The sequence below is a fragment of the Clytia hemisphaerica genome, unplaced genomic scaffold, assembly GCF_902728285.1.
Source record: "Clytia hemisphaerica strain Z4C2 unplaced genomic scaffold, Clytia hemisphaerica genome assembly, whole genome shotgun sequence".
Lineage (NCBI taxonomy): Eukaryota > Metazoa > Cnidaria > Hydrozoa > Leptothecata > Clytiidae > Clytia > Clytia hemisphaerica.
Genome location: NW_027104390.1, coordinates 1137054 through 1161197, shown reverse-complemented (window position 1 = coordinate 1161197; position 24144 = coordinate 1137054). Strand labels below are relative to the sequence as shown.

At 34.8% G+C, this 24144-nt stretch overlaps 2 protein-coding genes across 2 annotated transcripts in view; one reads left to right on the top strand and one right to left on the bottom strand.

The window, feature by feature from the left end:
• Window positions 1-24144, bottom strand: part of LOC136819859 (all-trans-retinol 13,14-reductase-like) — a 133700-nt gene that overhangs the window by 29591 nt on the left and 79965 nt on the right. The gene's annotated exons all lie outside the window — the stretch shown is intronic.
• On the top strand, window positions 10481-23938 carry LOC136819808 (protein phosphatase Slingshot homolog). Its single transcript, XM_067076049.1, has 17 exons — window positions 10481-10867; window positions 11698-11765; window positions 12317-12408; window positions 12740-12804; window positions 13778-13887; window positions 14327-14389; window positions 14761-14829; window positions 15147-15281; window positions 15810-15869; window positions 16539-16587; window positions 17136-17177; window positions 17744-17872; window positions 18751-18944; window positions 19489-19689; window positions 20268-20461; window positions 21426-21570; window positions 22201-23938. Exons 1-17 carry the CDS (start codon window positions 10820-10822, stop codon window positions 23345-23347), a joined length of 2811 nt encoding a protein of 936 aa, XP_066932150.1. The 5' UTR covers window positions 10481-10819; the 3' UTR covers window positions 23348-23938.

Genomic DNA, 24144 nt, shown 5'->3' with positions numbered 1-24144 from the left:
ACAAAGATACCGTTTAAAACCAGGGCCATTCAGTTATAAAACCATTGCAGGCCTGTAAATAAATATTTTTAGTCACTCAGACATGATGTCCGACTGAAATCAAATCCAGTCAGTCAAACTCAAAATTTTATTTTTTCTAAAATTATCATAATTTATCAACTAGCAGGATATATTTTCTAACCTCAATAAGAAACTAGTTTTTGAAAGTTACACAGAAAGCAAATTGACAAAAGTGATCTTAGAAGCACTCTTAAAAGTTACGAAGAAAGCAAACCAATAAAAATAATTTTAGAAGCACTCTTAAAAGTTAGGAAGAGGCAACTTGAATAAGAATAGAGTAAGAGGCAGGGGTGTAAAGAAGATTTGTTAATGGTTTTATTCATCTTTTAATTCGGACAACATGACCGATACAAAAGGTTTTCAGTTGGTCAAATGGTTTTTTCAGTTGAACATTCACCGATTACCAACACTTATTTGCAGCCTCTGCTTAATTTAGCCACTTGACTTTTGACTATGTCCTCTCTTATTTAGACAATAAAACGCTGAATACCTCTGTATCATTTAGCCACTTTGGGTTTCTTTCAGCCCCGGGATTTCTAAAGGTGACCTAGGCCCAGTCTTTGGCAGGGAGCTGAAATTTAGCAATTTGATGGGGTTACCAATTAGTTGGGAAAACCTAGCTGACCTGATAGAGACTTTGGGGGCTGTTTTCCAGTATTCTGTCAAATTGAATACTGCAGACCATCATTCCAGTTTTTCCGTTTTTAGCTTTTTCTGACTTTATTCAAATCCATAAATTTTTGTTTTATTCATTTTTGCCATGGCTGTACTTCTGCTTCTTTGCTAAGGCGAGCATGTGTTTGAAAACTACAAGCAAATCATTAAGGTTTTAGGAATGACAAGAAAACAAAAAATATAAATTCAAAAAAATTTCTTAGTTAGTGGGGGTACCTAACTAATTTTTCAAGGGGACCTAAATCATTGGGGTACCATGCTTTGTTGGTGGTATCTGAAAAGAAGGCTGAAACCATGGTCACTAAACCATTGAGCTCCCTCTGCCACATTAAGTCAATACAAAAAAATGCTCTTTTAACCCTTTAAGTGCCTTGGTCATTTTTTTCTAAGTTTTTTTAAAGAAAATCGATAGTTCAAACTTTAAAAGCCTATATCTCCGGATCTAGAAGGAGTAAAAAGCTCATCTATAGCCCGTTGGATAGCTTACAGTGTTGCAACTAGGTTTTGTGAATATGGATGGAAACCTTAGGATTAGATGGTCATTTGAACCAAAAACCCTCTTACTGGCAAGGCGGAAATGATATATTTGTATCTCAACTGGACGGATCTGGACGGATATCTGTCTACAGACGGAAAAGTTGCAACACTGAGCTTAGAGTCTCCTCTTTCTTTTAGGCGCCTTTGACGCCGTCCGAATTAGGAATGGCGGGTTGGGCGGCGGCTAAGGGGGGTAGGTAAGGGAAATTAAAGCAGGAGCGGACCTGACTGAATGATAGAAAGGTGCGGAGTGGTTAAACTTCAAACTAATTTGCTGGAGGACAGACTCAAGTTAATCAGGGCCAAATTTGGAGGTTCTTGGATCACTTGTTGACCAAAAATGGTCAAAAAAGGGTCAAAATCTTAAAAAAGTGGATTTTTGTCAAATTTTAGCATTTTTTGACTTTTTAGCTTAAAATCTCGCTGAAAAGACTCATTTTTGATTTTTTTTGCTTGGCCATGAAGCCCAATCTGATTCCTACGAGTTAGATCAAAAATGACAATTTCTAACTCAAACTGGGCATTACAGGAGGGCTTCGCCCTCCTACATAGCCCATGTCTGATATATACGACATTGGCACTTAAAGGGTTAATCGTGTAAAGCCTATTGTGATTGGTAGTTTTAAAATAAAAATAATAAAATAACGTTTTTGAGCACTTTTAGAAAGTAACTTTTTTATTCAATTGAGCATAACCTTTGATCAAATGAACCGAATTCAATAAATGACCCATCAAAATTTAATAAAAATTTAAAACAAAAATATCTTTCTTCTTTCCAATGGAATAGGATTAGTTCTTTTAAAATCTTTAGATTTCGTGAAAATTAGTTTTAAAGAGAGAAATTCTTTTATGGCGCACCTGGTATCAACTGCTCATTAAACTATTAAGCATATCTGTCTCATTTAGTCACTAAACCATTGACTACATCTGCCTCATTCAGTCATTAATGTATGGTTTCTTTATTCATTGGTTTTGTTTTTTTGCTTCTTGTTTCCACTATAATGATTTCCTTTTGACATCACCAAGTGTTTCAATCTACACAAAAGCATCAGCATCTTTCCAAGAGTTTCCAAAGCTCGTTACAGGGATGTCCCATGTAAATCAGTGTTTTTTACATTATTAATTGGAAATACATTTCCTGATGAATAAGATCGTATTTTGTGTATGTTCATTACAACTAATTTTTGCCTTTTTTGACATTTTTTAAGATTGATATTTTTTATTTTTGAACATAACTTTTGAACCAATGTAAAATTAAAAACTAAAACACCAAAATTTAAGTTCTGACTGGTCGATTACAAAATCTTTTTCCTGTTACCTACAATATCAAATCAAAGAGGTCAACTTATTTCTGGCACACTTGGTACAAAAGTTGGAAATTTGTTATAGTACATTTTTTTGCTCAGTTTGCAGAGCTCTTTTCTGTGATTCAAACTTCTCAACAAACTCAGTTGAAAACACACTTAAGGTACCTTTTCTGACACTGCTCTTTATATCCCCTTGCAAAACAATCTCTGTTTGACAAGCTTCAAAACTTATTGTTTTTCACCCATTTAGCTCTTCTAATTTCTGTCAGCTAATATAAAACTGAGCTCAAAATCATTTCTATTTGCCATCATCAAGCAGCTTAGACTAGAAGTTATTAATCAGGATTAGAAACTTGTCTTGCCTCTTTTATTTTGTCCTTTAAAACAATACAATAAAATAGCTGACACAACACATAACGACAAGCAGTCCCTATGAGAAGTTTATATTGAAATAGTTTCAATATAAACCTTTCCAATTGGAGAGCTTCAACTGTATTATCAGTGTATATTTGGATGGAAAAGAACAGTAAAATATCTTGCCCATCTCTACGAATTTAAGGTTGATGCACCTTAAAATAGCAAATAATAAATAGTTTGATCATAGGCATATCACATCTTACAGGACTTAAATGCACTTTTCACGCGGAAGACCAACATAAACTTTATCAAAAACTAATTTTTACTATTTTGTAGATCCAAAAAGCAGGGCTGCAAATAAATATTTTTAGTCAATCGGACATCATGTCTGACTGAAATGAAATCCTGTCGGTCAAACTCAAAATCCTGTCGGTCATTCAGTGTATATTTTTTCTAAAATTATACAATCTTGAGAGTTACTAACTTTGAACTTAAAGCAGTCCCACATGATGATGAAATTTTTTACATTTTACAACAACATTTTAAAACATTTTATTATCTTTTATTGTCTATAGTTAATGAATATGTTCCCTAAGACGTAAAAACTTTTTGTACATTTTGTTGAGATTTTTTCAAAGTAGTTTACACTTGACAATCGTTCAGCGTGAAACTGAAAGTAGTGTATATTTTTCAGTTTTACAAATAAAATCATGAAATTAAAATTATACAGTCTTTAGAGTTACGGAGAAAGCGAGTAGATATAAGTGACCTTGGAACAACTTGTTGCTGTTTCATAGAGAAATTGATTCAATAAAAGTGATCTTAGAAACATTCTTGAAAGTTACGAAGATAGCAAGTTGATAAAAGTGATCTTAGAAACACCCTTGAAAGTTATGAAGAAAGCGAATCAATCAGAGTCAATAAAAAAGTGATCTTAGAAATACCCTTGAAAATTACGAAGTAAGTGAGTTGATAAAATTATCTTAGAAACACTTGTTAAAGTTACGAAGAAAACGAGTTGATATATGATAAAAGTTAACTTAGAAACACTCTTGAAACGGTTGAAAGTTATGAAGAAAGCAAATCTATAAAAGTGATCTTAGAAACACTCTTGAAAGTTACGGAGAAAACCAGTCAAAAAAAAAATGATCTTAGAAACAACCATTGATAAAATTATAAAGAACAGTCATTTAAAGTAAGCTTTAGAAACACTCTTGAAAGCTACAAAGGAAGTGAGTAAAATAATAGGCTAAGTAAGAGACAGGGGTTTAAGAGATTTATTTTAAACTCAAGTAAAATTGATTATTCATGACCGATACATGGTTTTCAGTCAGTCAAAACTTATTTGCAGCCCTGAAAAAGGACTATGAAAAGAAAAAATTTTCATTATTGATTTGATTGAAAAATTACTAAAATAATCTACTATACTACTTTTTTTATCACCAATTCATTATCTTCCTTGTGTTATTATTTAAGTCTGTCTCAAAATAATTTGCAGCTGAGACAAAAATGGCTGTAACTTTTGATAGAATTCAAATCAAGTTGCGATTTTGTGCTTGTTAAAAAGATATTTGTGAGTGGAATATTATCAAGTAAAAAATTTGGAAAAAAAAGAAAATAAAAATGAAGAAGAAAAAAATCAACTTCTTGTAGAAATGTGGTACGATTACCATTTTCACAGGAGTGATTCTTCAATCTTAGATCATCGTCACTGTGAAAAAGTTTTTCAAAAATATTCATTCAATCAAAAGATATCAGACAAAGTTTATTGCTGGTTGATCAACAAATGGCTGCTTTTTGGTCGTTGCCAGATGTCACCAGATGGTGTCAATTGAACGAATCGAACGAATCGAACACCGAATCAATTGAACACAATCAAACGCAATGGAATAATTGCAATTCGATTGTCAAACGCAATTGAATTGTCATCAAATATAACCCAGGATTTGCTGTATGATTGCTTCGAATACGTTCGCTTGATTCAATTGCATTTGTTCGCGTTGATTGCTCTCGTCTCGTGCTGTATTTATGCACTCATCTATTATCTGATTTTCCAATGGCATATTGGCCGCCGCCCACGCTATAGCTTTAAAAAGGGAGTGCGATGATTTAATAGTTGTTTTGGCGAATGTGAAAGTTTTATAATTACCATAAGTTGGTCTTATATCGACATCCCTCGTCTAATTCAGACACCCTTCTTTTGAGACGAGAATAATATGAAAGTTTGAATAATTGATTGAAAAACAAAGATCAGTCTCTAACCACTAAGCAAATAAAACAGTTTCAACCTTTCTATTGATTTCAGCTGATAAAAAGGGTGTCGGAATTAGAGAAGGGATGGTGTCGGAATTAGAGAAGGGATGTTGACATTAGACCAAGCTACGGTAATTACTCCTCCGCATACATTCAGTTAGCCACACTAGGAAATCAAGCTTTCAGAAAAAACAACATCAGTCATCTACAGGATGTATTTGCAACAACAAGGATGAGAGTTACCTGAATCAAGTTCAAGTTCCAAAGACATTAATCAAGACTTGAAAACTTAAAATGAGACAAAATGACCGATTGCGAAAGTGCAACCAACAACCAACAAAATTTGGTTATTCAATTCCCCAGACAGCGATTTGATTTTTAAGGCTTTGTTTATGCGCTAATGTGAAAATAATTCCGCACATGTAAAGGGTCAGTGTTTGAAGTCCGACAAAATTTCTGGGAAATAGCCTATATCCGGCGGTGCACGGATTTAAGTGGGTTTTGTCTCCCCTGTAGATCTTTTTCTTGGGAAGTTGATCCTCAAACTAGTTTTCAAGGTTGGCTTGACTCAAATTCTTTCAATTGTGGCTCAAATTTTAGAATAGTTTTTGAAAATGTTAATTTCATTAAAAAGCGCCGGGTTATTTTTTCATGAATCCCTTTAGAAGTTTTCCAGCGCCTTTTTTTGCCTGCGAGTCAAGTAAATGATATAGCGCTTTAGCAGCATTAATCTTTGATACACATTTCGGTGGAACGCTAGTGTGAATAACTGATATTACTTTCCCTCAGCCAATAAAAACATGATTATCTTGTCTCTAGGTAACTGCTGTGGAGTAATTAGTTATTCAAAAAGACTGTCACATTTGTCAAACAACTATTGCAATCAATCTTATAAAACATCATTGCAATCGAACTAATCGAACATAAATCCAATCTCAATCGAACGTAGTACCAGTTGAACACAATCGAATATAACCCAGGAATCTGCCGTTTGATTGAGATTCGATTGCGTTCGACAATCAAATTACAATTATTCGATCGCGTTCGATAACATTGGATTGGTTCGATTACAATTTTTGTTTGAACTTGTTCGATTGACACATTCTGGGTGTACCGTCAACTGCTCTAACTTGGGACTATCTGACGAAACATGGCACGGCAATTCGGCCACCATTTCAGCGAACCTCCAAAGATTTGGAACCACCTGATTTGAGTTAATGAACGGTGTATATATTAAAAAATACACAATTTCTCTTTTGCACCGAGTAGGCTTTTAAATCGAAATATGAAAAAATCCATAGTGGAACACACGGGAGTGTCTGTGCACTCTGAGAGGAACGAAGAAGTATGATTGATAAACTTGGATGAGTTATCAAAACAAATTTGTTGTTAAAGAGATTTAACAGTAAGTGAAAATACAGACCAGATATCAACCAGTCCCATGTTTCGACCAAACGTCCCAAGTTAGAGCAGTTGACAGTACATAGGTCCAGACAGTACTAATCGAACGTTCGATTGTGATCGAAGTAATCAATAATGATCAATAATAATTGAAGGTGGTCGGTGATCACCTATCAATTTTATTGATGACGATGATCAAATACTCACTCGACTCAAGATTATAGCATTTTCTTCGACCATTTTTTATTTGTTCAATCATTTCGATTACTTTTCAATAGACGATATCGGCTTAACGAAATTCTCCCCGAATGATTATCCATGATGCATTCCGCAAAAAAATTAAGTAAGTCAATATTGTCCGTGAATTTTTTTGCGCAATACATCGTGGGTAATCATTCAGGGAGAATTCGGAAAGCCGATATCGTCTATTACCTTCGATCATATTGAATACCTTTGATTGTATTGAGTACTTTCCAGCCTTCGATTTTATCAAATATGTTTCCAGTAGCAGTGCGTCAAAATAATCTGAAACCAAGTTTACTTCGGCCAATCAAAACATGTGATTCACACGGGAAAACCACTTTCGTTTTTTCCAACCAATTAGAATACTCAATATGAGTTACTTGAGGAAACCCAGGGCGAAGGCACACACAATGGCGGGGAAGTGGCTGCTAATAAGGGAGTCAATCTTTATGGCGGGGCTTCTTTTTGTGCTTTGGTTTTAGGTCAGTTTTTTTGGTTTTTCTTAAAGATCATAGTACCGTCAACTGCTCCAACTTGGGACTATCTGACGCAATATGGGACGGCCATTCCACCACCATTTCACCGAACCTCCAAAATCATTTGATTTGAATTTAATGAACCGCGTATTAAAAAATACACGATTTCTCTTTCGCACCGAGTAGGCTTTTAAATCGAAATATGAAAAAAATCCGTAGTGGAACACGCGCGAGCAATGAAGTATAAGCCCGAAGGGCTAGAATCGAATCTCCTTGGTAGGATTTGAAGCCAACAAATCCTACCAAAGTTGCGCGGCCTCAAGCGACCCGATTGGTTTTTGATGCTGGTCAAAAATAGTGTGACATTTTTATTTCTCAAAAAAACCACCAAATTTAGAATTTTGCTAATATCTTTCTCAAAACTTGATATCCTGAAGTAAGATTTCAGGAGGTGATAGAGCTAATGAAGACAAAGCCATAGATATAAGTATTTCCCTTATTCGAGCCAGTTTGAGGTTGACAGGCCAAAAATGACTAGTTCAAGGAAATGTCATCCTCAGAAAAGGGAACTAAAAAGGAAATGTAAAAATTGGTGAGAATAGCTCCCTGGATAGTTATACAGGACAAAAAGTGTTAAAAGAACCAAGATTTCCTGTTATATTACCTAATTTGAGGTTGACAAAATCGATGTTATTAAAATGCACTGTAAACCTCAAAATTTGGACTTAGAACATTACAATATGTTTTAAGCAAGGCAAAAATGCTAAGCAAAGACAAATTTTCAAACAAAACCCATTAAATGAGCTGTTTTTGAGGTTGACAAGCCGGAAAAGTCTGTATTGAGTCAAAATTGGACAGAAAAGGCTTTTTGGGGGTGTAAACCTCAAAAAAACTCTTCAATAACCATTCGAATCCAATTCCATAGTCTTTCTGTCTTAAAAACAAATAGAATTGAGGTTTACAAATGATTTTAAAAGAGCTTCTGGTTGTTTCCATCAAAAGGCACTTTACCTTGCATTGAAATAAAAGTTGCTGTCAACCTCAAAACTTGCTCAAATAACAGACATTTCCTTGGAAAAAGATTTTTAGATGGTCAATAATGATATTTTGTAAGCCAAGCCAAAGTCATCATATTGATCTATCTTTGTCAAAATTATGCACAAAACTAATGTCAACCTCATTTTTGGATCCATTCAATAAATGTCAACCTCAAATAACACCCTTCATAGCAATTTTCAACCCTTTGAGATAATTTCAGAGCTATAACATATCCAAAATCTAAATCAAAAGTCAACTTACAGGGAGTCAAAGAACCCTAATAGTGTCAACCTCAGGCCATGTTACCCTCAACTTTTGCTCCTACTTCAAAAAAGCATATCTCGAGTTAGGGTAAACCTCATAAAAAGATACTTATATGTCTAGAAAGCAAAATTATTCAGCCTAACCATACTAAAGTTTCAGTTGTCAACCTCGAACTTAGCACATTTTATGGGGCAAAATGTAAACCTCGACAAAAATGTCACAAATACCCCCTCTATTTTTGACCAGCATCTTTTGCCCAAATGACAGATTAAAACTAAAATTTACGGCTTAATTAAAAAAAAAAATCACTTGAAAACAAAGGAATTGCTAGATTCAATCCGCCATAAAAAATACGACGTAGATTTTAAAAGCTCCATTTTTCTTGCCTAAGAAAGGTTAGAGATTCGATTCTGGCACTTCGGGCTTATACTTCATTGAGAGCGTGAGTGTCTGGAACGAACCAGACGTCCGCGTTCGATAGGATTGATCATCGGAACGGCTCGATGACGGATCGATACGTGATCGATGGATTACTTAACGATCCGGATGGGAGATCGATGGAAGATTCAGCCATTAGAAAGTCTTGAGTATCGATCCTTCGTTGATCCATTATCGAGCTAGTATTTCAATCGAGTATACCCATTCGTCATCGATCGTTAATCCAGTGGCGTGGTGGCAGGGGGGCCAGGGGGGCCAGCCCCCCCCCAGCGGAGCCCTTTTGAGAAGGGGCGCCCAAAAATAAGGGACGCCAAGAAGGATTTTTCAGGCGCCCATATTGAAAGATTGATAAATGAAAAAACAAAAATGGCACCCCTCATCACATCAAAAACTCAAAATTTTCTGGCTCGCTTCGCTCGCACACTCCCTTTTTTGTGTTCATAATGAGCATATAGAGAGGGGCGCCAAAAACAAAAAATCTTTAAAAAGGGCGACATATTTGCCTTGGCCACCCCAGAGAAATTTTCCCACCACGCCACTGGTTAATCGATTTGTCATCGATCGTTAATCAATCGTTAATCGATTTGTTATCGATCGTAAATCGAGTATGAGTCGATAGGGTCGATAAGATCGATAAAAGATCGATGATAGATCGATAAATAATCGATAACTAATCATAAGCTTAAAAAAATCTTGAGTATCGATCCTCTATCGATCTCCTATCCGGATCGTTAAGTAATCCATCGATCACATATCGATCCGTCATCGAGCCGTTCCGATGATCGATCCTCTATCGGGCGCGGACGTCTGGAACGAAGAAGACCAAATTGGTGGCAAAACGATGGAGAGTTTGACGTCACTCGCGCGACAAGACATTTACCCCAGACTGTCTGGTGTGCAGACAGAGTTGTGGAAATATTTCCACAGTATTATTTAAATACAGTATGGAAAAGTTTCATTTTTAATGGAGGATTTGTAAAATTTTCTATGATTGATTCTTTGCACAAACCTCTGTTCCTGCATTTCTAAGCTCACCCCAGGCCCTTTGCTAAGATTTTTGCTTGAAATCAAAACCGAAACGGCCCACACTCAACCCCATAATCTTGATATACAAGTTTTAATCTCAAATATGGCGGATATGGTAAATATTTTTACGTATATTTTTTTCTTAACTTTGACTAAAAGATTCATCATCTTACCAGTTTTCTGCAGATATTAAATGTTGAGATCTTTCTTTGCTGTAAATATTTAAAAAATGAGCAATCAGGAACCAGGAAACACGATTCTTATAGATTTTTGGTTGGCAGGTTGTGGAAGCAGCGAGCTGGTGGAAGCGTGACGACCACCTCCTCTTTTTTAAAAAAATCGTGCGACTTTTTCGAATGTTTACTTCTGTTTCAGATACAGTGATATGAGGTTCGTCACTTTCTGTATTCAATGAGCCGATTTTCTAGACAAGAGTCTTACTTTACTAGAGAGTTTTACTTTAAAGCCGTGTTGAACTTTTTGAAACCAATCATAGATAAAAAGGCTACAGTATTTTGGTTAGGCACCAGATGTTGTTTAGAATAACAAACACACCGTCGCCCGTTTTGCAAAAAATGTCTGAAATTTTCTGCACAGTTACTGGAGAGCAGGACAAATCAAGATTCAAAATCTTGAACTGTGATAACAGAAAACAATTAACAGCTCAAGTCCAAAAGGAACATATACATTTGAAATACCTTTATACCTTTGAAATCATAAGTACTTACAAGTATAAATATTGATATGGAAAGTCCAGATTTAGACACAAGAAAGGCAGATGAGGCAGCAGAGGTATAAAATCATTTTTATAAACCTGTATCCACTTTATATGCATGATATACTGATTAAGTCATTGGCTGATAAATTTCTTGTTCACTGTATATGCATATTGGTATAATTTGTTATTTTACACGGTCAACTGCTCTAACTTGGGACACTTGGTCGAAACGATATCTGGCACTGGCTGGTCTGTATTTTCACTTACTGTTAAATCTCTTTGACAACAAATTTGTTTTTATAAATCCACCAAGTTTATTAATTATACCTCTTTGTTCCTCTTAGAGTGCACAGACACCCGCATGTGTTCCACTACTGTACGGATTTTTTTTCATGTTTTGATTTAAAAGCCTACTCAGTGCAAAAGAGAAATTGTGTATTTTTTTATATATATGCTGTTCATTAACTCAAATCAAATGACATTGGAGATTTGGTGAAACGGTGGCCGAATTGCCGTCCCATGTTTTGTCAGATAGTCCCAAGTTAGAGCAGTTGACGGTACCGTAAAACTTGGTCTATCTAATGTATGTCAACATCTCTCTTCTAATTTCGACATCCTTCTTTAGAGATAGAAATAATAGGAAGGTCGGAATCACTGATAGACTCCTCAACTGATTGCTTAGCAAAAAAGATAAGTTTCAATCAGCAATTCCGACCTTCCTATCATTCATATCTCTAAACCAGACGTAATTAATCGAACCAATCGAACGGTAAATATTTGATTTTTCACGTTACAGTCAACAGTAGCCATTTTTCATTTATTCAAGAGCAAAGAGGACCAAGAAATTCTGAGAAATCCCTTAAAATAAAAGTTTGACTTAAATTAACGTTCTATTTTTCTTTAGGCCAAAGATGAAGTCTTTGATGACATGAAATGTAAAACACGACCACCGAAACTCAGTAGAATGAGATCGTAAGTATATAAATTTATAGCATGTTTTGTCTAAACGCTTTGTCTAGTTTTGGTAACCTGATAATAGATCACTCTTTACTTAACACAGCACACTGAAGCTCTAAAGATCTCTGAAAAATAACCTCTGAGGAAAGTGTTCCTGTATCTAAAAGATTTTCAGTCAAAATTAAATTCAGCTTAAATAGTGCTCTATGAAGAGTGCATTTTGTAGATAGGAATTTAAAAATTCTATCCTACCAACCTTTGTGACTCGAGATCTCTCAACTTTGTAGCAAAGAGTTCGAATGAATGTTTTTTTGTGTTGTGAAAACTCAAGTTTTTTTTATAGAAAGTCGCTGAAATTAGACCAGGCCAATTCTTCTTAAAAAGATGCTATACAATCACCATATTCTTCAGATTATATATCTTTTGCACACATCTTAGGAGGTTAAGCAAGAAAATACATAAACTGTAACCTTTATTTATTGACATAGAAGGATGAAAGTGTTTTATTATTTTGTTCTTTTAAAACAGATATATAGCTTTTTAATTTCATAATTCATCTTTTATAGGCCAAGTTTTGAAGGGTACTTTGCATCAAGATCAGGTGCAATTGCACTTCAAACTGGGAACTCTGTTTTGAAAACAACTGCTGATAAGATAGGTATCAATATTAGCCTTATGTTGCATTTTTGTTGTATTTTTTCGTTGTTCATTCTTGAGCAAATTTCTATTTTCAATTATGATAGTCTAAAGTTCTGCTATCTCAGCCAATCACAGTGAAGTACAAGAAAATGCTTATTCCCTTTCAAAATCAGCAAAATTCAATTTTAAATACCAAAAATTCAGGCTAATTTGTTGTGAAAAGTTGTTTTACTTTTTCTGTCTGGAAGGGATAACTTTGCTTTGGCCACTAAATTACTTTTGAAATCGACAAGTTAGTATATATAACCATGCTACCATATATTTTTGGGAAATGTCTTTTTCCCTTTCAGGAGAAATACAGAATCATCTTGAGCACATGGTCAGCATATTGAGAGAAATAGATGCACTAAGAATGGTATGATGACTTTCAGTTCTTCCAAAATCTTCTTTTTTTTGCTCTAACAACAATGAAAATAACAAGTTTTTTCAAAAGAAGAACAAATTTTTTACCAAGCATTCTCACACTGTGACAGAAATGTAATGAGGTTTTGGAAAAGGGGACTATGGTATTGCTTTCCCTCTATTATTTTTCAACCTTCTATGTGATTAAGAATCTATTGCAAATAGTTAACATTTACTCCTGTCCTTCAGGCCACCTTTGCGCAACACTGCCCATTTTTTTGGACCTATCTCGGAGGTCCTTTAATTTAACCTTTGTCCGTCTGTCCGTTTGTCCGTCTGTCCGTCCGTTTGTCCATCTGTTACCAGCTTTTCTCGAGATTGGCTCATTAGTTTTTTCTGATTTTTGGCACAAAGTTGCAAAATAGCAATGCCCAAAATGTGACGGAGCTCAATTTTCGAAAGAAAAAAAAATTTTCCAGCCAAAAATGCCGGAAATATGCCGGAAAAACTTGTTTTTTGGCATTTTCTTGAGATTTTATCATTAGTTTTTTCTGATTTTTTTCACAAAGATGCATAATAGCAATGCCCAAAACATGGCCTATTCGGATTTTTGAGCAAATTTTTTTTCCAGCCGAAAATGCCAGAAATATGCCGGAAATCTTCGTTTTTTCAGATTTTCATTGGACTTTTTCCTCATATTTTTTTGTTGTTTTTTTCACACAAAAACATTATTGATAATAATGCCCACCATCAAGCATGATTCAATTGTCAATAAAACTGATTTTTGCAACCGGAACTTTCTATTTTTTTCCCTACTCTCCTTCCCTCTCCCCCAATCAACGATCAATGATAAAATTTAATGCGTTATGCATTTTCGCTAAACGCTATATTTTCTGACTGATTGTTTTCATTTTTCTCCTTATTGCTATCTAATTTTCATCATCAGGTAGGTCCATTCAGCATCTAGTTTGTTAATCTTGTTTTAGGCTGTTCGTATTGAAAGCAAAATCCCACTGAAGAAGAGATATTTGACAGTTGTATCCAGCGATAAAGATCATTCTGCTATCATTGGCATTGATTGGTGTCAAGGACAAGGGTAATTTCATGTTTTTTGTCTTATTCCTGATTGGAGAAAAGGGTTTTTCATGTTCTTTGCCTTATTCCTGGTCTGGCTTTCAATCTTTTAGCAATAGTTTTAGCAAAACTATTTTTTATCAAGGGGCCTTCTTGGACCATCCATATAGAATATTTGCAGTAAAGGTGGGAGAGGGGGTATTAGCAAAAGCGTACGTCTATCGTTTGAATGATTTTATTTCTATTGTTCTCTTCGTTCAAGGGGGAGGGTATTTTCCAAATACTTGGAAAATTTTGAGCATGTACTGCTTGCATGACCCCTAGAGTATCCTTTACTATTATCGAGGTATAAAACAGTGGATTACAATTATTTGTTTTAATCATAAATTCTAGTACTGTATATTTTGTTCTGAAATACTTCTGAAAACCCTCCTTAACCCTATTCAATTTTTTCCATTTAGTCCAACGATTGGCCTTGTACTTCCTATACACAGCACAACTTATTGTCATCTAGATGGAGATGGGTAAGATTATTTCTATTTCTTGAATTTCCATATTCTTTAATTTCCATGAAGCACATTCTGGCCTAAATTGAAGTTTTAATTTTTTTTATCACAATTATATGTAAACTTTTTGTTCCAGGTACCAGCTCCACTTTGAGCTGAGCTCCTATGTGAACTTTTTGTTCCAGGTGCCAGCTCCACTTTCAGCCGCAATTATTCTAAGTTTCATTTTAAACTCATTTAGTTGTTCATGAACTTATACTACAGAACCTACAATCTCAAAAAATCTTCATGAAACTACATGAAACTCTGAAGTATCAAAAGAATTTAAAACGATTTTTGTTCATTTCCATCTCCATTTCTTTCCCATGATCACTATTTTTATTTCTCAGTGGGTTCTATGTTTCAAAGACTTCAACATTCAACCATATTTTCAGACCAGTCTCCGTTCAAACTTTGTGGTAAGAAATTATAATCCTATTTAAAATTTGTGAATAGTTTTGCACAGATCTTTTCCTCTAGTAAGACATCAGAACAATCCAAACCTCGTCCCCGTATATTCCAAGCTTTATTTACGTTACTGATAGACGCCATAAAGATATTATATAGCTCTGTCAGTAAGCAATAAAAAAGCTGATAACAAGGAACGAGTTTGGAACAATCCATAACTTCATCTAATATATAAATAGTTCATTTGAATTGTGTTTTATCTCAGACTAATTATGTTGCGAGGAATGATTTCGTCTCAGTCAAACTAAACAACCTTTTTCATTTTCAGGTCTGCACGTCATGTTGTAGAGAGAGCAATAGATTATGCCAGGAAGTATAAATATTTTGAAGGAGTTGACACTGATGGATTTCTTGACCATTACATGCAAATGATCAATTCTGATATTCAAAGTATCACAGAATGGTCAGTTTCTTTTTCATTATGATAAACTAATAGTTTTATTGTCCAAAATATTTTCCTATTTTCCAAATTCATCATTCAAATGTTCCAGAGATTAGGGGCTGCGCTTTTTTTAGAGGGCTTTCATTTTATTAGTAGGTGGCTCCATTTTTTAAATTCGAGAGTATTCTCTTATCAAAGCAAAGACCTCTAGGTCTAAGCAAGAAATATTAATCTAAATAAGTTTGCGTTTGCGGTCTACTAGTACAATTAGTGGGGAAAACATCCTCCACATTGCCCGATGATGAGAGAAGAATCTCTCGAAACGTAGCCAAACTTAAATCTCGTGATCCAAGGCACGATAAACTTCCAATACAAGAATTTTTTTTCTTTTTTTGCAGCTTTTTATACGCAAAACTGAATGTTGATGAAAGCTTATTTCAATAGCTTAAATTTCTCTATTTCAAGATGCTAAGGATACAATGATTATCTAAACTTTAACGTGCCTGCTAAGTCTATAATTCCAATTAGCTCTACTTTTGCTTGTTTTAGGAATGAAATGGACTGTGAGAGCTTTATCATGACCAAAGTCAATTTACCTGCTGATCCCGAGTAAGTAGTTTTTATTTTTAAATGAAGCACCGTTTTGTCTCTGGAGGTAAACAAACCCGTTTTTGCCTGAGTTTCCTTAGGGAAGGTTTTTTTTTTTAGCTTTTCCTAAGTTCTGTTGAACAAAATCCTCTCAAATTTTAGTATGTTCTTTCTATTCATGATATTATACAACTCTAAATATTTTTGCCAAAAAGAGATCGCTATCAAAAGTTAGAAGCTGAAAACCCACTTTCCCTAACCTCTCGCAGGAACGCGTTTGTTTACCTCCTAAACAATTTTATACACAACGATAGAGCGTGCATTTTCCCAAGCCACTTTGAAATTACGGGAAAGGTGTATTTTTTTATAAGAACCAGTAAAATTTTGCTGAGGCTCGGCTGTTCTTATTTTTTTGGCATTTTTAGCCCTCAAATTGTTCTCATCCTATTCTTATTTAAGAACAGGGTGTAATTAAGGTATTTCAAGCGTTATACTAAATTTTTACTACTTTGACCCCTAAATTGCTTAAAATTGAGTAATTTCAGGCTCAGCAGTGTTCTTATTTTGGACCTTATTGTTCTTATGATGTTTTTCTTATAAAAGAAAAAAAGGTTAGTCACAATAGTCCAAAGAATTGAACATTTGTTCAGCTTACTAAAATAAAAAATTACTACCTTATTATTTTTTTAGCCCAGAGAAAGAGAAAATCAAAAAGAAAATCCGCACTAAATTAAGAGAGGTAAACAAACACACTGGTTTTTGTCCAATCCTTAATTACTCGTTTTTTATAAGGAATCTTAACTTGGCTCCGAGTCTGGAGTTCCTTATTTTTCCAGAAAATTTTAGCCTCAAAGTTTCTTATCCAGTTTCTTATTTACTTGACTGCTAAGATTGGATTTGCTAAGTATGTAACTTATATGACATGAAACTTTGAGTATGAAATTAACTTTAAACTCGTTTTCTTTACTCAAACTAGAATGTTGTTTCGTCAATATTTTATCATATTTTTGTAAGTGTGAGTCAAAAAATCAGAAATATTGCAAGGTTCTTTTTTTGAAATTACATTTCTTTCTTGCTCCAGGTTGAAATCTTTTAACCTGGAATTTTTTCTTCTTTGGGTTATAGACTAGTCACAAATAAGATTTTTTTATTAAAGGTTTTTGTAACTCAAGCATCTGATTATCCTTAAAATGATGTTGATTCATGAATGGGTTTAAAATATAGTTTTCATAAATCAAACATAACATGAGAATATATAAAACACTGAGTTGATATTCTTTCTTTTAGATCATGAGGCATTTGAACTTAGATGAAGTATCGACAAAACAAGTAAGCATTATTTTTCCCCTATAAATTGTTTGTTGAATAAGTCCATTTTTTTAGAAGCTTAACCACCCCCTTTGATTTCTAACCTTTAATAGTTCAGTGACTTAAATACCGTTATTTAATACTCTTTGAGTGCAATATCTTAATAAGGGAAGAAATTTTGGCGGGAATTTAATTTAGTGGATGGCCGAAAAAAAATTTTCAGAGGAATTTAATTTGACAGATGGCTTAAAAAATTGAATTTGGTGGATGAAGGATACTTAGGGCCAAAAAACTTTACAAAGAAAAAACCTGTTTTGAAATGCCACACATTTTGGGAGTAAATACAATAATTTAAATTTGGGGGAATTAAATTTGGCGAAGAGCAGGAAAAATTAAATTTGGCGGAAATTTAATTTTGAGGATATTGGCCACCACCAAATCCGCCAAATTTTTTTCCCGCCAAAATTACTTCCCTTAAGGGTACTGTTTTCATCACAAGAGAATTCCTTTTTACCAAATGAATACTCAACATATTAACAGCCAATGACTCACACAGTAAAGTCAATCACATAAACTTCATTTTTAAGGTGCGAGATCTTTGCGAGAAAGAGATTGGATTCTCATTACAAAATTACAAAATTTACGTCAGCGATCAAATCCTGGTTGTGATGGGGCAAATGGATTCGGCTTCACAAATACTGGACTACCTTTATTTGGTAAGTAGCAAGAACTAACTCTTAGTCTATTCATGATATGCACGACGGACCCAACAGTTGGTTGGCTGCAAGTGACGACGTACAAGTGACTAAAACAGTCTATCGGAGCATTTTGATATGCATTAAGTTATTTTAATTGATGTTGGTCGACTTTCTAAGTAATTTTCAATGCATTTTTTTAAATAATCAAGAAAATAATATTTCTTTGAATCAGTATGAATAGCTATGAAAATATAAAATCTAGAGAAAATAACTAAATTTAGTATGAACAGGTAAGAATATAAATCAAAATGATAACGGGCAGTAAGTAACAAAATATAACAAACGTATGTCTTTTTTAGAGGTCTAGGTATTAATAGCAGGTTTTAGATAGGATTCATGCCAGCAGTTGCCAATACCATACAGTTTCAGACTAGTTCTCTACTATGTTGAAGAGCAATTTAGCTCTATAGCCATTCATCCGATTTCACAACAGCTTGAAAATTAGTGTAAACGGAATTTAAAGTTAAAGCAAGACTTTGATGCAGTTTGACGTTTTAAAGACAGAAGAAGAGGCAAAACTAGCATGAATCATAATGAATTTTTAATGAGGAATTTTTTCAGAGACCACCCCTTTGGCAATTAATCCACTCTTGGATTTATAGAAATTCTCGCGTATTTATAGAAATTTGAAAATGGACCACCACGGTCAAAACAGGCATAGTGTTCTGGATTAACTGCTTGACCCCCCCCCCCACTATTGACGCAGGTGGGGCGACGGTACTAAAATCTCAGACATATATGAGCTGACACGAGTGTTGAAGCGATTGGCTTTTTACGAAGTTTTGTTCATGTTAGTGCTTATACAATGTGTCTAAAAATTTTCTTTGTTTCTATAGGGATCTGAATGGAATGCATCTGACTTGGTTGGCCTTAAGAAGTTAGGTATTGGATACGTCTTGAATATCACTCGTGAAGTGGGTAATTTCTTTCCGCAACACATGAGTTATTACAACATCCGGGTGTATGATGAAGAATCTGTCGAATTATTGAAGCATTGGGATCACACATATCGGTTTATAGAAAAAGCAAGGTAAATGTGCATTTCTTTAGCAGACCTTTTTTCAACCTAAAAGTGGGTGACTTTAATGTTCTGAACGTTTTTAATTTAACAGCCAATTTAAGAAATTTAATACTATTTTGCGATTAGCGAAGAAAAAGAAATTTCTTTGCGAAGAAATACAGTCATTAAAAACTCAAAACCTGTCTGTTTGAGTATATTTGACGCCAATTTCGTCTAGACTATACTGGATCTGACAAATTTTCTTGTATGTCCAGTAAAGGACTTATTTCTGTTCATTATTTTTGCTGAGGATTCAATGGACCCTTACTATCAGAGACAGATTTCCGTCTCAGCGCAGTATAAAAAGATGCTTTTTCGCCATGCCATTCTAAATCTAGAATCTGAATCTCACACAAAGCATGTCAGTGATTCAAAACGCCATGTTTTTCGCCCTTAGAACTCAGTAAAAATATTGAAAATCTGGGCTAACTTGTCATGTTGATTCTATTTTCTGTTTATGGTGAAAAAGTTTACTTTGACTACTGTTATACGTAAATACAAAATTTCTTTTTAGGGAAGCTGGTTCCAAGATTTTGGTCCATTGCAGATACGGCATTAGTCGTTCCGCTTCCACAGTTATTGCTTACCTCATGAAGAAAGAAGGATGGACAATGGCACATACTATTGATTACGTTGTGGATAAACGCGAGATCGTTCAACCCAACCCTGGGTTTACCAAACAACTCATTATCTACGAAGGGATATTGAATTCGAGGTATGTTTTTCACACAAAAACATTATTGATAACAATGCTCACCATCAAGCATGATGGTCAATAAAACTGATTTTTGTGACCAGAACTTTCTATTTATTTTTTCCCTACAACCCTTCCCTCTCTCCCTATCAACAATCATTGATGAATTTATTGCGTTGTGCATTTTCGCTGAACGCTATATTTTCTAACTGATCTATACTGATAAGATATGCGGGACATTTTTTAAAGTATAATTCCTTTTAAGGACATCATTTAACGTATCTACAACCATTTACTTACTAAGCTTTTTCAAACAGCAGAAAGGATATGTTTTCCCCATTTCGGCACCGCGCGAGAACTTATTTTGAGAAATTATTTTGCTTATTCTGTTTTGTCAGCATAGAGGCGCGCCCATTTCTATATTATAAACTCTAGATAAATATAGATATTTTTTAATACTTGTGAAATCCTCGCGAGCGTGTCCAGTTTTATTCATTCGTTTTTTTTGTTTTCTTTTTTGTACTGGGAATGAAATTTAGGACAAAGTTTATATGTACTGTAAATGGAATTTAAATTAAATAACTTAATGTTTTCTATAGTCGGAACAGGTTTAGTCGTTTATTCCGACCTGGAGAAACAGCAACCACGCCCACTTCGCCACCCATCTCACCTGAGCGTACAGCTGCTGAAAAAAGGAACGCTTTTCGTTCAATTCATGTCAGCGAGAAAGATATGGAGGATTCAGTGGATGGAAAACGGGGAACTGGGGAAGTTGGTGAAGAAAACAATGAAGGTAACGTTCTCTTCATAATTTCTAAGCCATTCCTTTAGACAAACATAATTGATGAAATTCACGACGTAATGTATTTTACGAAAGCACCCGTTTAATTCAAACAATGAAATTAGTGGCATACGTCCTGGCTATGGGTAATGAATATCATGGATTGGTAAAACTAGGAATAAAACTATCATATCTTTTCCCTTGCTTTTAACCCTAAGCGCGAAATTCTTTTTTGAAAATTCTAAAACTCAACACAAAAAGAGCTTGCAGCTTGGGAGCTAGACAGTTGCTTTGGAACCATTGGAAAGATATTTTAATATTCCCTTTCTTAACTCTTTAAGTGACACGGTCATTTTTTCTAAGTTTTTCATAGCTCGTTGGATAGCTTAGAATCTCCTCTTTCTTTTTTCTTTCTTTTCTTTCCCGCCTGATTTAAGAAGGGCGGGTGGGCGGCGGCTAAGAGGGGGGTAGGTAAGGAAAATTAAAGCAGTCAGACAGACTGATAGAAAGGTGCCCAGTTGTAAAATTTCAAACTAATTCGCTGGAAGACAGAATCAATTAAAGCAGGGTCAAATTTGGAGGTTCCTGGATCACTCGTTGACCAAAAGTGGTCAAAAAACGGTCAAAATCTTAAAAAAGCGGATTTTTGTCAATTGTTTGCATTTTTTTGACTTTTTAGCTTTAAATCTTGCTGAAAAGACTCACTTTTGATTTTTTTTTTTTTTTTGATTGACCATGAAGCCCAATCCAATTCCTACGAGTTAGACCAAAGTGACGATTTATAACTCAAACTGGGCATTACAGGAGGGCTTCGCCGTCCTACATAGCCCTTGACCAATATACTCGTCATTGGGACTTAAAGGGTTAAAAACATTTATATTATCTTCCAATTAATAGTGGTCAGGATCATAGATTAGGACTTACGCACATGTGTTTTTCGTAGTTAATGTTATAAATATTTGTTGTTGTTTTTCAGACAACAATAAAATTTTCACACCAGAAAACAGCATGTCAGTGAATTATGATGAAGACTCGATGTTCAATCAACCTTCCAGTGAGTCTATTGATGCGAGCTCAGAATCTTCCAGTAAATTGTGGGAATCTTCTGGATCGCAAAGAAGGTATGTTGTGTTTTATTTAAAGGTTTTAGTAAATTGTTTCCTTTTCATATCAGACACATTTCTTTATTCAGGCCGGTTTTAGGCCTTACTCTTGGTCTATAGGCACTGTTATGGGCGGCCACTAGTGACCCAACCGGAAATTTTTTAATAGGATTAAAATTAATAGATATTTTAAACAAAAGAAGTTTATCAATAGATTTAAAATAAAAGAATGTTTAAAACACAGCTGATTGGCTCGAAAGTCTTGTTTCATCAAAACCTCAGTGCGCATGCGATGTATCCGGAGAATTCCAATATTCAAAATGAAAGCAGTGTGCATATCCCGAACAGTAGGAGTTTTACGCTCGAAACAAAGGACGATTTGATGTAGCCTAGCCGGTGTCTCCTATTGTTATATTGTGTTCGATTCCGTGCTGAATAAACACAATGTTTTTCTTTCCCTATATCTGACCAGTCTTGCTCCACATCCGTGTCAATTCCATGTGAAAAAGCTTGTAAATTAAAATTGATGATTAAGCAAACGATTCCTGGGATGGCCTTATTTTGATTTTTTTTACTTTCTTCATCAGACTTATTTCAAAACTTTTGATTCACCCCTTATCTTTTCATACCTTTTTATTGATTTTTTAGATTACGGCGCGCCATGACGATGACATCGGGTGCTGTTTTCTTCGATACTGAGATCGAAAAAGACGGAGAGAATGAAGTAGTCCAAACACAACCAGATAATCGAGGCATTAATGATGTCATAGAAGGACAAACCACATTGGAGGATAGAGACAAACCTTTTAGTGACGTCACCGAGGATGCCCTTATGGAAAAGGTTGTTATGGCAACACAAATGAAAACAGAACTCATTCAGTCCGTCAAACAGTTAAATGAGCAGGACAACGATGGGGAGAAAAACAAAACTCAAGTTGAAGATAGCTTTGAATTCAATCTAAAACCGTCTTTGTTAAGGCGTTTATCGAAGGCTTCACAGATTCTACATTTAGAAAATATCGCAAAAATGAAACAAAGACGCTCGCTAAATCTAGATTCGCCAATGGAGAGCACTCCTATTGAAAGCGAATGTGAGATGGAGAGCCCGTCCAATGAGAAACAATCTTCTAAAGTCCAGGACCTTACGGAGGTATTTACTGAGAGATCAAAACGTCATATCAAAGGACATATGCGACGGCGGACGCTTGATGATTATCCTGCGCGTTCGTCACCCGATGATGAATTCGGGTCTGTAAATCTTACAGTGAAATGTGACTCAGATGGTGAAAGCGAAAATTGCACTGAAGATATACATGAGCGATCTTTTAATAAAATGGAAGTCGATGTATCTGATCTTGTGCAGTTTCATCATCAAATTATTCAAGATAAGGGTGATAATATTTTGGAGAAGGGCGGTAAGAAAGGAACTGCCTCATCCCGCCTTCAAAGACATCAATCATTTCCGAGTGCTGTTAAAATGGAGTTATATCAACAAAAAGTTAAAATACCCAACGAATGCGACTTTCAAAGCCTTGAGAAAGAAACCGAGTCGCAACAGAGCCAATCTGAAGGTCCTCAAACGGCCCTAGAAAGTCCATTGAAAGACGTTAAAAGTATTGTTGTGACGTTCGAAAAACAAAAGGGCGCGAGTGTTGAATTGATTAAAAATGACAATAAACAACGCTCTAGAAGCTTGGATGATGACTCATCTAAAGTTGAATCCGTTGAACCGAGGAAGGGGTCATCAACTGACGTGGATTTTCGAGATAGTGATCAAAATGAGAGTGAAAGTTAAATTCATTTTCTCGGAAGAAAGGACAGTCAATACTTTAGTCTGGGGACGATATTTAAGGCCAATTTTCCTAGTGGGATGGGCTCCCACCGGGTCTGTGAGAAGGGGGTGTAGTAATATTTTACGATTTAGCCTTTTCAAATTTGCATTGAGGTTTACAATTTGTAATGAAGAAACGAGGGCGAATAAGGTTGATCCAATAGTTTTTAAATATTTTTCTATAAATAAAATTCTTTTTCAGAGAAATTCTATATTCTTTTATTTACGAACAAAACTTTTTATACATAGACATTTTTAAACAATTATGTTATTTTTGATTTGTAACATCGATCAAGTTCGAACTGGGTTAAACACGGTACAGTTGATTAGATTACACGAGTGGCCTAATTCATGTCGCGGGAACTTAAGTCCATCAAAAAGGTATTAAACAAAGTTTTTAACTTATAAAATGTGTGTTTTTTACATAAGCTTTTTTGACTATCTTCCCAACGATACCAAACTTTTTATTACACGACATACGCTTGATGGAAAGTTGTGGTCAAACATTAAAACACTGCACACCTTTTTGACACAGACTTTAGTTTTCAAGTGTTTTGTTGTGAAATGTAATTTTTACTAAAGTCTATTCACGATAAGTGTGCACTCTTTTTTCTTTTACCTATAATTTTTGAAGGAATTCTTCAATCTTTATAAATTTGGTATCATTGGAAAGATATTAGTGAGTGGAACAATTTGAAATAAAAAAATCTTTAAAAAATTCGAAAAGTGAAGATGAAAATGAAGAAGAAAAAAAGGAAGAT

Coding starts and splice junctions, on each gene's coding strand:
- LOC136819808 (XM_067076049.1), top strand. CDS start 10,820: ATGGAAAGTCCAGATTTAGACACAAGAAAGGCAGATGAGGCAGCAGAG. Junction 11,766..12,316: donor AAACTCAGTAGAATGAGATC/GTAAGTATATAA, acceptor CATCTTTTATAG/GCCAAGTTTTGAAGGGTACT. Junction 14,390..14,760: donor TGTCATCTAGATGGAGATGG/GTAAGATTATTT, acceptor TTTATTTCTCAG/TGGGTTCTATGTTTCAAAGA.